At 43.9% G+C, this 13,547-nt stretch overlaps 1 protein-coding gene across 12 annotated transcripts in view; it reads right to left on the reverse strand.

Annotated features, from left to right (window-relative positions):
* ACTN1 (actinin alpha 1) overlaps window positions 1–13,547 on the reverse strand; it is a 93,470-nt gene that overhangs the window by 30,540 nt on the left and 49,383 nt on the right. For all 12 annotated transcript variants that reach the window (XM_059819630.1, XM_059819629.1, XM_059819636.1 and 9 more), the window contains exons 3-6: window positions 12,514–12,633; window positions 4,103–4,189; window positions 3,428–3,515; window positions 2,393–2,471 (exon numbers count right to left, since the gene is read on the reverse strand). In XM_059819630.1, the coding sequence (XP_059675613.1) occupies window positions 2,393–2,471; window positions 3,428–3,515; window positions 4,103–4,189; window positions 12,514–12,633 (374 nt within the window). The remainder of the gene's footprint in view (window positions 1–2,392; window positions 2,472–3,427; window positions 3,516–4,102; window positions 4,190–12,513; window positions 12,634–13,547) is intronic.

Here is a 13,547-nt window from a genome sequence, read left to right on the forward strand (position 1 = left end):
TAGGCAGAAAAGAATTGTGCTTGCTCCACTAATATAGCTAGACTAGGAAAAATAGCTAGGAACATACACTCAATACAAAACTGTGCTGACAAAAGAAGTTGTGAACTTTTGGGAAGAAGACATGCAGCTACACTGGCTGCCTTTTGCTAGCATACACTGCCAACACAGGGTCTGTAGCATAGGCACAGCCTCTGTGAAGAAGCAGAAAACACTAAAAGTGCACAAGAATGCTGCCCAAACAGGAGGTACAATGCAGACCTCTTGGCAGCTTGGACTGATATTCACTTCTCTATCTTATACATTTTTGTGTGTGTGTGTGTACACACAGAAACATACACAACATGGCCGAAGGCACACACAGCTCAGATGCCATTAATCACTCCCTAGAGTTGGACCTCTAATCCACTGTCCACTGTGATGGCTGCTTCTCAGCAGCCTCTCTCACGTCTTTCTCTGCAAGATAAGTCCCCTGCAGAGCCAGGGATGATTCAAAATGTTGGGGTGTGTTTGTATGCTTGTTTCTGAGGGAAGGAAGAGAGGGGAAGTAGGCTCCAAGAAGAAGGGCAAGAATCAGCTGAATTGAGCCAAAGGGAGGAGAAAGAAGCGATAAAGGAGGGAACAAGTGACAGAAATAGTCCAGGCAAATACTGTGTTTAGGAAGGTGCCATGTTTATACATTCTACAAACGGGTTTCAAAGATCTAGCATAAAAAAGGCAACTTCCCTTCAGCACACATCAACTGCTAGAGCTAAAGACTAGGCTCTGAGCTAAGTTCTTCCCAGCTATTTGCTCAAGATTTCAGCTGTGGTAGAGTTCTCAAACATGCATTTAATCTCATGCCTTTAGAGTAATCGAGGCAGAACAATAAAAATTATACAGAAAGAGTCAGAAGACTGCAGGAGGGCAGAGGGAACCTAATGAAGGACGCGATCAAAGGCAAGTGGAGAACAAAAGATGCTGGTTCCCTTTAACCTTACTCCAAGGAGGACAAATCCCTTCCCATCTACATTTATTTTGGCTAGGACAATCACCCTCTCTTTCACCTTAAAAAGCCTGCAGGCAATGTGACCAAATAATTTTTTTTCCCTCACTCTCATTTCGCTTGGGTTTGGCTTAGGGCTTTAATGATAACAGAGAGTGCTGTAGCATTTACCTGGCTCGGTTTGTCAGATGCACATAGCTTAGCTGCTTTTATTTTCCCAAGATCACGCACTGAAAATGTTGCTCTAATAATTCTGGGGTTTATTGCTGCTGTTTATGTAAACAGGTACAGTCTCTCCCCACTGTTTATTCATCATGTGCTGACTCCAGACACTAAAACTGATCAAATAATATAATTGACTGCTCTGCAAGACAGTAAAGACCTAAAAGGTTACTGAAAAGCAGATCAGGCATTGTATAAATCATTGCCCAAGGATGCAGCTAATTTGATTAACTCATTTACATATTGCCTATTTGCACAGTGATCCAAGAGCTGGGTCTATTAGTGATGGGCTTCTGTGTTTATTTCCCCAGGTGACATCGAGCACGTATGCATTTTATAACACCCAGCCCCTGAGATGAGGTGGTCAGACTTTTTGTGTATTAGCCCCAGTAACGACATATGAATTATGCTCTTGGTGATATTTCACTCCACATGTGCCCAGATATAGCGAAACGGGATCTCCGCAGACTGCAGGAATGCCAGTAGGATGAGAATCCAGTTTGGTCTTCCGTTGCCCTGCTGGGTCAAGACACTGCTGGCAGCACAAAACAGTGAATGCTTACTCTCATCATCCGCTTAGCAATCTTGTCTCCAAGACACACAGGAAACAAACTTTGGAGCAGCTAGATATCATGTTACCAGTGGCAATTTTTAAAGTAAAATTGAGTGTTATGGCAAATGCTTTTCTGGCACCTGATACCTACATGCTAGGAGAAGCCCAGTACTGGAGATGGCTCAGTGCTAAGCTGGAAGCACATGACAAGTGTCCAGTGAGGTCACACAGACCACTCAATGAGCTTTTGCACTTGAACATCAGGTAATCCGTTTCTATCCAACTCTCCACAGAAATGTTAATGTCTGATTTGACTTGCTAGTCTGTGACATTAGCACAGAACTAGTCTCACATTTGGTGTTACTGAATTTGCCAGCTCTTGCTCATCAGCTAGGATTGGGGCACATGTGTCTCATAAGGCAGTCTGAAAGCAGGGAAAGTTAAGCAGGAAGCTCATTAAGTTCACGCTTCACTAAGAAGCCTGAATGTACTGATTCATCCCTCCTTCCTTCCCCCCAGTCCTGCAACTGCCAGCTTGTGCTGAAGTTCTCCAATTATGTTTATCAAGCTAATTCTTCTCCCTCTTTACTTTCAAGGACACAAGCATCCGGTCTGACAAACAAATTGAGCTGTACCTTTCGTAGCTTCCCGTAGTCGATGAGCTCTGGACGGTGTCTATGAATTAAAGCGCAGAAACCAAGGCCATCCTTCCAACTACAAGAGAGATAGAACACAGCACAATGAACAGTGCTCAGCCAGGGAGAGACACAGTGACGAGCATGAGCATGAAGGAAGGCACCCAGACAACAGGACGACTAATTCTGGTTTAGTTTCTAGCTAACAGTGCTTCTGTAAGTGCTGGGGAGGAGGCATGTCTTGTACCTGCATGAGACTGCAATAAAGATTCTTTTCAATCCCTATAAAAATCCACTGTGATTAGTACTTGCCTTTTGCATTGCCACCCCCTTTTTGCCATTTGCCTGTGCAGAACCCTCTGTGCATGTCCTGTGGATCATACAAGGACAGGTGTAGAGCTCACGGTTGAAAAAAGGTGTAGATACAAGCCCTAAAGGAGGAACAAGTGCATGCCTTAGAGAAAAGGCAGATGCCCATAGCTAGCTCCACTATAGTACTGGCTAGCGCAGATGGCACTTAAGCTCTCAAAAAAAGTGCTTTACATTTATATGGTTCATACAGCTCTCCAAGACATGCTGGAAAAAGCACTATTATGCAGAACCTTCACTGGAACATCTGCCAATTTGGAAATATTAAGAGCAGAGCAAGAAAACCTCTCATCCCTTCCCAACTCTGCCGTACTACAAAGTTTCTCGTGCAGCCCTTATTTCATGGCTCCTAAAGTGTTCTGAGTTTTCACAGAGCAAAAGCTGTCTTGCTTAGCCCATGGCACATATGCTGCTCTCAGAGGACTTAATGCTCTGAAGAACTTTATGAAAGCAGCAATTGTAACCTGAAAGAGGAACCAGGGTGTATGTACTTGGATCCACTTATAACCTTTGCCTCTAATTTCCTAGGTGTCTCTCTGGACTACACTGTTACTGTGTAACATGCATGTGCATTGCCTTGGGAGGTCTGTCAGGAACACTGTGAATATACCAGAGACATATGAAAATAACACAGATTGTAAAGCTAAGTTCTTGCCTGTAACTCACCTGATATGGAAGTTCTGGATGTTTACATTTTTGTAGGGGGCTGTCTTCCTCTGACACCATAACAAAAGTCCTTCTTTAGCAGATGTCTCTGCAGAAAGAAAGCACACCAGTTAACTCATTTTCTCTAGAAAGCAGGAGTCTCTGGAGCATATGCTAGAAAAACATGACCAATCCCTCTTCGGTAGAGACAGCACTGAATTGTGCTTTATTTAATTTCAGTTGTCAGAAAAGTCCTTGTTTCGAAGAGTCTACTGGGATAGTTTTGTGACTATTATTTTCTTAATGAAGTTCTGTAATAAGGTGATAGCTTTTTGGGATTAGAGAGGAGAGTTTTGTAGGACTTGTAAGACACAGGTCCATTTTCAGTGCTAGTCCCTGAATCAGCCTGCAAGAAATGCAATAGATTCCAACATCAAAGTTGGCATTCAGGCTTAGCCATCCTTTTGAGCTGCTCTTAAAATCTCTTATAAGAAGAGGATGTGAAAAACTCTTCTCAGCATACCTGAAGCTGGCCAGAAATGTCAGTGAGATGACAGGGCAGCTTGGGAAGGATAGCTCCCTAGGATCTTCCAGTGACTCACCTACGAGCATATTCTAGGCTTTTTAAGTGGCAAAGCCATTTAGTTACCCCAGTTGTTCATTGTTTAAAAGTGGCTGGAAAGAACCAAGATTTACCTTCAACTGAGATATCCTGAATGGCAAAACGAAGGATGATAGTCCAGATCATTCCAAGAGTCATTTTAACATTGCCATCCACGATTTCTAGAGGAAAAAAACAAAGGAGAAAGAGAAGGAATAGAAGGCATCAAGTTGCAAGTGCAAATCCTAGTAAAACAGGAGCATTAGGGAACATTCCCTTTTGCAGATGGGAGAACTGGAGTTCCAGCTGAAAACTGTTCTTCCCTGTCTCCTCATATGCTCTTGCTGGCACAGCAGTCTTGCCCAGTAGTACCCAGTAACCAGACTGGTTCTCTTGCATTATAATACTGAGCATAAAACAGACACTGATGATCCAAAAGACCAGGAATAAGGACGAATTTAGATCAGCGTAATTCCCTACAGGGGCCTAAACCCAACCTTTTCAGGTTTAATCCATTCCTTTAGGAGCCATACAAGCCAAACTGGGAAAAAGAAAAGCCTTCCTCTCTTACTCTGATAAGTTTACTCCAAGTCACCTATATAATTGCCCCAGCGTAATTATACCAGAAGAACCAGTGAGACTTCCCAGTGCAGATGAGCTCTGACAGTTGTTTTTGTCAAGTGAACAAGGTACCACCAAGAAAACCGAGAAACATCAACATTTTAATTTCAAGCAAGCCTAAATATCCCAGGCTGCCTGTATAGGACTTCTTTCAGTCATATAATTACCAAAAGACACAACCGAGCATTCCTCAAAGTACATGCATCCTGCTTGAAGAGGAAGCAAAGACTCATGCTGACCAGTCTGAGCAGACCATAACATAAACTAAGATGTTAAGCAGATTGTGCTTTATTGCTCATTGGACTCTGCAATATAAATCAGCAAGGGTCAACAACTCAGAGGTTTTAGAAAGCAACTGCTTGCATGTGTGAGGTATAATCTGTTTAGGATGGAGGATCAAGGTTTTGGGGGGAGGTGCTGGGGGGGGATGCTGGCCCAGAAAGGGGCTTCCACCATGTACAAATTAGCACCAAACAGTCCAAATGGTGAGCAGCTGGGTCTCAAGTGCTGAACTTCAACATCTACAAAAATTCCACACAGACTATATATACACATTATAAAATTTACAGCCTTCACTTTTTTGGATAGTGAAACTAGCTGAGCTGCCTTCTCCCACTCATTCTCTGGCAGGTTCCTGCACGCCAGAAGGATCTTTCACAAACAACTGACAAATTAGAAGAGTATTTTCAGTAACAGAAGGGTTAGAATTAACCTACTGATTGGAGGTAGAATAATTCAAGTCCTAACAAGGCTGCCAGAAACCATTTTTGTACGACTGCAGACACCTCTGTATTGCTGCTTCCATAAAGCTGCCCAGCAGGAACACATCATGCTCTGGGGCAAGTAGAAATTTGCAGAATAGGCAACTGCCACCTGTCTGGATCCTGCCACAAAAGTAACAATATTTGAAATTTTCCTTTTAAACCGTTAAAAAAAGTTTTTCCTCGTATGAAAAATTCTCAAAATGTGAATCTCAGCGTATTCAAAAACCAACAGACAAGTGACACACACCCCAAACACATTGTTTCAGAAACCATGTCCATCTGGTCCAAATTCCTGAAAGCTTGTGATTTAGCGATACATGTGGTGCAACTTCCAGTGTAAATTAGAAGGATAACCTCAGCTGTGCTTTGATGTACATCTGCATTAAGGATTTACAGATTTAAAAGATAGAAAACAAGACACGCCACCTTGTTCTACTGCAGTAAAACCCTGTCTCCACTCCTTTCTGCACTTAAGAGTACACACAGATATCTTGGTGGGGTGTCAATTTGCCCAGAACTAAATAGCCAACAACTTTTCACTGAAAAGAACTACAGTTATTGTTGCTGGCATGGAAAAAACTATCTTTGCCCGTTGATAGTTTTCTCACAAATGAATTTCTTACAGCTATTTTGGGGTCAGGGGGTTGTCCACTAGGCTGGTGTAAGAAAATGTTATGTGATGGCAAGTATATTCAATTCTGCACTTTTTGCATTCTCCACCCCTCCAACAAAGCACCACAATCAACTTAAAGGAAAATCCTTACTATTGTTACAAATACCTGAGATACTACAGATAAAATATAAAAGAATCTATGTTTTAAGGTTGTTTGTTTTGTTCATGTGACAGATCTTTGTGGGGATTTTCAAAAAGCAAAATACCCCAATGCTTGTAAAAACCACAGCAGTTGGCAGGAGGACCCTAGGGTATATTTAAGATCTGAAACTAAATTGAGCTCTTTATTTTAATGGACTAGATTAAAATCTGACAGCGATACTTTAATGTTGACAATGCTTTATGAACACTAATAAATCAATCAGTGAGCTGAAACAGGTAATTAATATTACTGTTCCATGGATTTTAATTGGAAATAAAGGTCAAGATACTTACATAAAACCAGATGGCGTTAAGTTGCTAATGTGGCATTAGAACTCAGCACTACGCTCTGGTCACGTTCTCAAATTCCAGTTTTATAAAGTTAGCTGGTGGAGTTAAGGTGGAAAGCATCTCTTCTCCCCCAGCCCTCTTCATTGCACTACTCATTTAAAAAGGAAGATGTGTGCTCCCTGCTCCCATGTCTGATTCTTCCTTAGCAGCGCACCAAAGCAAAGCTGCTCTAGAAGCAGCCCAGAATATTTCCACGACTTCATCTCTACACATCATTTTACTTCTTCTTGACACAGAGAAAACCCACCACCTACCAAGCAGATACTGATGTCAGTGAGATTAGTGAATGATCCATCCCAGGACGCAGATTTAACCAACCACACCATCCCCAGTCCTTTTTTTCTTTTTTTTTCTTTTAAATGGAGTTCACAAAACTGTTATTATTTGTTAGAAGTGGGCAAGCATTTTTCATTTCTAGAGCTAAAAAACTTCTCCTGGAAACCTGGTTACAAAGTCAGTCAGCCTGATCAGAAAGGCCATATGCTCTTTGGCCCTCACTCACTCAGTTTTCCACCCCTGCATTCCCCAATGCCAACCTTCTTTTCCTTTAGGATCCATTCAGCACCCTTCAGCTGCTGCCACTCTCTAATATAGTGGAATATGGCCAAGAAACAAAAGTGAAAAACATGGTTGCAAAACAGGTTTGCATGAAGCTTTCTGCTTCCTGGTGATGAAGAGAAAGAGACTCCACAGGGATTGTTAAAAAGTTGAACGTAACACTAAAAAGCTAGAACAATCTAATGCTTAATTAAAGATACTGTGTTTGTTCCCTGCTGATAAAAGTAAGGCTCAGTAATACGAGAGAAGTTCACATATTAAAAGGCTAATAATCAGACAGTATCTTCTGCCGGACTGTGCTTTCCAAGTGCTCTTCCTAGGCAGGACCTCTGCAAGCGTTGTCTGCCCTTCCTCCACCACCAGCAGCTGTTGTCTGAACAGCAGCAGCAAGTACATGTTATTAATGTGATTTACATTCAACTTGGGGGTGGATCAGTTGCTGGCTAAAGCTGATGAGGCATCTGCAACCACTGGAAGGAAATTTTTTGCACCAGTGAATATGCTTCCACCCAGCTCCCATTATTGTACCAAATACCATGAACAAAATAAGCAAAAACTGCAGTACTCTCATCCATTTGTTTGACAGCCAATTAAAGCCCTGACAAATATTTAGTCCTTAGGAGCAAGACTGGCTGGCTACATAGATGTGGCTTTTTAAAAGCCACCACCTTTTTTAAATGCATGAACTCATTTTGAAAAATGCAAAAATGATTAAGCTTACTTTTCTACCCTGGCCTGGGTAGTTAGAAGCAGAATCAATGCTACAGAAACTGTTATCCCCTCCCTAGCTACTTCTGAGTTGCCCATCAGAGCACAGTCTCTGGTTACCCCATGAAGAGAAGGCATTGCAGGGGATGAACAACTGGCAGGGTAGCGTTATGATCTGGGATTTGGAAGCATAGAGCAACAATGGTGACATAAAATAAAGGCTGCTCTGCATTTTGTTTATCCTAACAAAAGCCAAATAAAGCAGGATGAGCATCCATGCCCCTGTCTTCAGAAAGCATGTTGCTAATGATGATCCAGCCAGATTTAGGACAGACGGCTGGCATTGATAATGGGGATGTACAGCTCAGCTCCCTAATTGTGAGCAAGCAGGAGATAGGGACAAATATAATGCTATGTTTCACTCACTGACATGGAGAGACCTTATTTTTCCCCCCTCTTTCCACTGTCAAATGTTTGCTCTGCCTGATGCTTCAGTAGGTGTTTTGCTCAGATGGGACTTCTCTAAGCTTTGTTTCTCCTTTCACTTGCGCAGGTGGGACTGGGGATCAGTTCATCCAAAGCTATCTTTATGCTGAACTGAGCCACGTCTGTCTAAGAAAGCAGCAACTTTCTATGCAAATTAGAGGTGCAAATAAAACAGTCCTAAGGTCACATACTTGACCTATTCAATCTGTTAAATCCCAAGAGCATTTGACACCAGTATGGAATCTATTACAGCAAAAGACGGCTCCTGAGGTGTCAGATGACAGTGAGATTTAAAAGCAGATGAAAAACCATTTGGAAGCTGCACCACGCTAGAGCCTTCCTTGATCCAGATTTAACAGATCTGCTGTATGCCACAACTGCTTTGATCCTATGGACTCTGGCTAAACAAAGATGTTTAGAATCATCTTGAATTGTTAACAGTCAAAGATGGTTGTAAAAAGCAGCTCTTAAACCTCATTGCTTATTCTGATTGCTTAGTTCACCCTCCATTTAATGCGGACATGGAATATGTCCTGCACTCATGCTGTGTGTAGGAAGGCCTCTTCCACTGGTTCTCATCACTGGGACATGGCTGCAGAACTTGGCTTGTAAACAGCAGAGAGGGATCTTTATTTGATGAAATGCGAGATAAATGCCATGAAAACATTTTTGCTGGCTTTAACTCTGATTAAACACAAGGTTTCACAAGGCTTATGCTAACCTGAGCGTCTCCTCAGGATTATTTCTGAAGCTTATTTTTTAACCACAATAAAAATAAAATAAATAAAGCCAGGACACTGATGGCCAATCCCATTTGTCTAACGTATACAGGGAACTACAGCTGGGCTGCAGACCCTTCACACAGGACCCTGCTGCCCAGCAGATATCCAGAGATGGAGCAAGCCTCCTCGAGGTGAGGAGTGTGCTGCCCTAGCCAGTACCACCACACGCTGCTGGATGGTGGTTTTCTCCCCCGGGAGAAAAGCCACCTGGAAAACTTCCTAGATCAGTCCAACCTGATGGAGGCATTTACAGCTCATTTTCTTGGTGCAGTGTTATGACTGCCTCATCGGCTTTTATCTTCTACTTTGCTGCTGCATGATGTCTTCTTAAAGTCTGAAAGTAAGCCCTTAAAATTCATGCTCCAGAAAAGCTTATAAGCCCTTCCATGGTCAGAATTACTGCTGCGCTGTTCAAAGTAAAAGCCCATTTTATAGCTGTTGTGTAATTTACTGTACACCAAGCACCTGGATGGACTGGGCAGAAGCCCCTGCAGCAGGTTATATGTCCTGATGACAACCAGAGTGGCCTGGGCTCAGTCTGGGTGCAGGGGCAGGCGCTGGGATGGGGGAGCCCATGCTGTGATCACACTTACATGGCCTGAGCGGGCATCACAGCATGGGCCCAAGCGCTCTGTATAAAAATCAAAGCTAACTTTGGTCTGAACTTCAGTGCCGTGCTACCTTTGGTAGCACAAAGAAACCCATATGGCTTCACCATGTAGCTGCATGGGCACCAGGAACATTTGGCAGGGGAGGTCAGAATCACGGTTCAGACTGATATAAATCACGGCTTCTGTCACAAAATGGCACCTCACAGCCTATTTCTCAACAGGGTAACTGCTATGAATCCATACCAAATAACTGGGCCCTGGAGATCTTTGGTCACAGACCATTTTACTTGCAAATGATTTTTAAGTGCTGTGAGGGTACAGTCACAGTTGATTCAGGAGCAGAGATCAAAAAAGAAAAATCCAGGAGTGGAAGGAGTGGGAAAGGCAAACTAGTGCCAGGGAGAGCAGAAACAGAAAAAAAAGGGAATAGAGCAGGGAAGATAGGTTTTACGCATGCTCTAGACTCCCAGAAGGATCCAAATGTCTGTCTGAGATCCATATGACAGCAGGAGCTGTCTTAAGGCAGAAGACCTCTGGCTCCAGGTCAAACTTCCAGTTTGAAAAGGGTCCCATATAGATATGGACTACTGTATCAGACACTGGATGCATCAGTCTTTTTTGTAAGGGCACAAAATGACCTTAAATATGCATTTGTGCCACATAAACAGTACTCAGGGCCAGCAACACCCTCAGATTGCTCCTGTGGGAAAAGCTGAGAAAACTGAAGAAATCTTTTGCATGCAAAATATCAATATCATTGAACCATTCACCTCTTGTATTTTGCTCTTAAATACCAAACGCAGTAAAGAAGTGTCTGCAGTGTCCCTGGACACTAGTTTCGAATTGTTCCAAAGTCTCCAAAATTTAAAGCAGTACGTTGAGGTAAAGGTCTTGGTAAGGCACCTGAAGCAGCTGAGGTATTCTGCCTGATCTGACACAGAACAAGCGGGCCATAGGATGGGCACATGTCTTGGAGATGTCCCCAGCATGCCTGAAAGGCCAAAATTGGGGACAGCATGCTGACACTGCTCTGACCTCCTGGGCTAAGAACAGGCAGGGCTCAGACCTGCAGCTGCACGGCTCTCCCAGAGGAGGAACGCTCATCCAGAACTGTATCACGGGCTCATTTCCTGGCTCTGTCATGAGTTTCCCTGGAGAAACCACATATTTCCATCTGTAAGACGGAGATAACAAACCTCCCTCATTTTCCGTGGTCACTGTAAAGACAAACCTAGAAATACCACAGAAGCAGAGTGTCTCCACAGCAACAGTGACAACATGAGTCCATAGGCAGGACTCACACACAGGTCCAGAGCAGAGGAAAACAAGTGTCATGAAAACACAATACGGATAAGATGACAAGTTGTTAAGGTTTATAAAAGAGCAAACTATCTTACTAACCTGCAAGCCCTTCTGGGTCTCGGGTGACACACCTGCAAAATACCCACCATCTCTGATGAAAAGACAAAATTCCTACACAACTCCCTGCTGCCTGCATGATCTGCAAGTTCGTCTTGAGGGCAACCCTGGTGCTGCCCACAATGGTCTCTACACAACGATACGCACGCTTCCAGCCAGAGCACCCAGTTTTCTGGGGTACACAACAAGAAGCCTGGAAGCCCTGAAAATTGGGGCCTTTGGGGTCCTTGACCTGTGCTGGGGACTGCACTTGGCTTTGACCCATGGGATCTCCTATAGCAATAGGGAATCTTTCCCAGCAGCTCTGCAACAAGCTTCAGTTGAGACTTTTCTTCATTCAAGAAACATCCCAATTAATTTGTTTCTGCCACTGCTCAATGTTTTCCTTAATTCATGAGAGCCAGGAGAAAAGCAGGAGGACCTGACCAATAAGCCCAAGTAGGAATCAGGTTTGGCAGCTTGGTGTGAAGGTAGGATTTAAATCCAGAGTAAAGGCCTAATATACCCTTCTTTTTCCTCCATGGCACTTGCGTCGGGGCATCCCAAGCACAAATACAGGCTGGGCGGAGAATGGATTGAGAGCAGCCCTGAGGAGAAGGACTTGGGGGTGTTGGTTGACGAGAAGCTCAATGCAAGTCAGCAGTACGCACTTGCAGCCCAGAAAGCCAACCATATCCTGGGCTGCATCAAAAAAAGTGTGACCAACAGGTTGAGGGAGGTGATTCTCCCCCTCTACTCTGCTCTCATGAGACCCCACCTGCAGTACTGCGTTCAGCTCTGGGGCCCCCAACATAAGAAGGACATGGACCTGTTGGAGCGAGTCCGGAGGAGGGCCACGAAGATGATCAGAGGGCTGGAGCACCTCTCCTATGAAGACAGGCTGAGAGAGTTGGGGTTGTTCAGCCTGGAGATGAGAAGGCTCCAGGGAGACCTTATAGCAGCCTGCCAGTGCCTGAAGGGGGCCTACAAGAAAGCTGGAGAGGCACTTTTTACCAGGGCACGTAGTAATAGGACAAAGGGTAATGGCTTTAAGCTGAAAGAGGGTGGATTTAGATTAGATATTAGGGACAAATTCTTCACCATGAGGGTGGTGAGACACTGGAACAGGTTGCCCAGAGAAGTTGTGGATGCCCCAACCCTGGATGTGTTCAAGGCCAGGTTGGACAGGGCTTTGAGCAACCTGGTCTAGTGGAAGGTGTCCCTGCCCATGGCAGGGGGGTTCGAACTAGGTGATCTTTAAGGTCCCTTCCCACTCAAACCATTCTATGATTCTATGATTCTACAAGGACATAGTAGGGCTAGGGAGGCACAAAGGGAAATGACCTGCAGCCGTGAGAGAAAGGCAACAGCTAAGCACATCTTGGGCCCACAGAAATCAGCTGGTTCCTTTACCTTCTGCTCCAATAGATACTAGTTTGACTCCTTTGCTGGCAATGAAATCCAAGGCCTTGTTCACGTTGGATATTTTGTGCACTCGCATTTTGCCTCTTTCAGGCTTAGCCAAACGTTCACCTAGTAAGAAAAGAGAACAAAAAAGTATTAGAAAATAATTCTGAACCCTTTCTTCCCTGCTGGGTGTTTCCCCATACTGGTGGCTCCTGCTGCTCAGCCAAGCAGAGGATAGTCCTCCCTACATTCTTTCTCAACAGTGAATGCAGGACAGCCACACTCACCGTTAAGTAAGAATCAGACAGGAAAGTACCTTTTTGTTGCATCCCAGATAATTTAATAACGGAGGAACTGTCGGCACCGAGTCCCTTCCACAGCAGGTTTGTATCAGAGGTGAAAAGGTCCTTCAAAACCACACTGAGCTAGGCAGTACCATTAACCGCAGATAACAATGCCTAGAAACAGCACAAACTTCACTCCCCCACAAGACAGGTGAGGAGCTCCCCTCCAGCATTTACAACACCCAATTTACAAAGCAAATCTCTCCTTGGAACTCCCTACAGTCAAATATGAGGGTGATCTTGTATCTTGCCTTTTCTTTTCCCCAGCCAGGATACAGACTTCCTACCTCTCTAGGCTCTACACTGAATGGCCACAACTGCCTGTATCAGGAAATAAAATTACTTCTTTGGCAAGTGATATATGTAACTTATATCTGTAAGGACTGTCATCTCAACTCCTTTCCATTACATGTTTGATGTATTTCTGACTCCATGCAATGGTCCCTTACACAGTGGTATGCATTTTAAATGTTTATAATGAGGCAGAGAGAGGGAAGCAGCCTAGCTCCGAGGTAAGAGCAGGTAAACCTCTGATAGAAATGAGACTTAGGGCAAACGCCAGCTCCTGACTGGAACAAAGCTGGAAGATTTGGAAAAGCTCTTTCTTGACGTTATTTAGTTGAAAGAGTTGCATTAAGTGCAGTTGACTATGCCCTTCTTGCTAGGTTGCCTGTAACTATGCTCACAGCCTACTTG

The sequence above is a fragment of the Gavia stellata genome, chromosome 7 (genome assembly GCF_030936135.1).
Source record: "Gavia stellata isolate bGavSte3 chromosome 7, bGavSte3.hap2, whole genome shotgun sequence".
Lineage (NCBI taxonomy): Eukaryota > Metazoa > Chordata > Aves > Gaviiformes > Gaviidae > Gavia > Gavia stellata.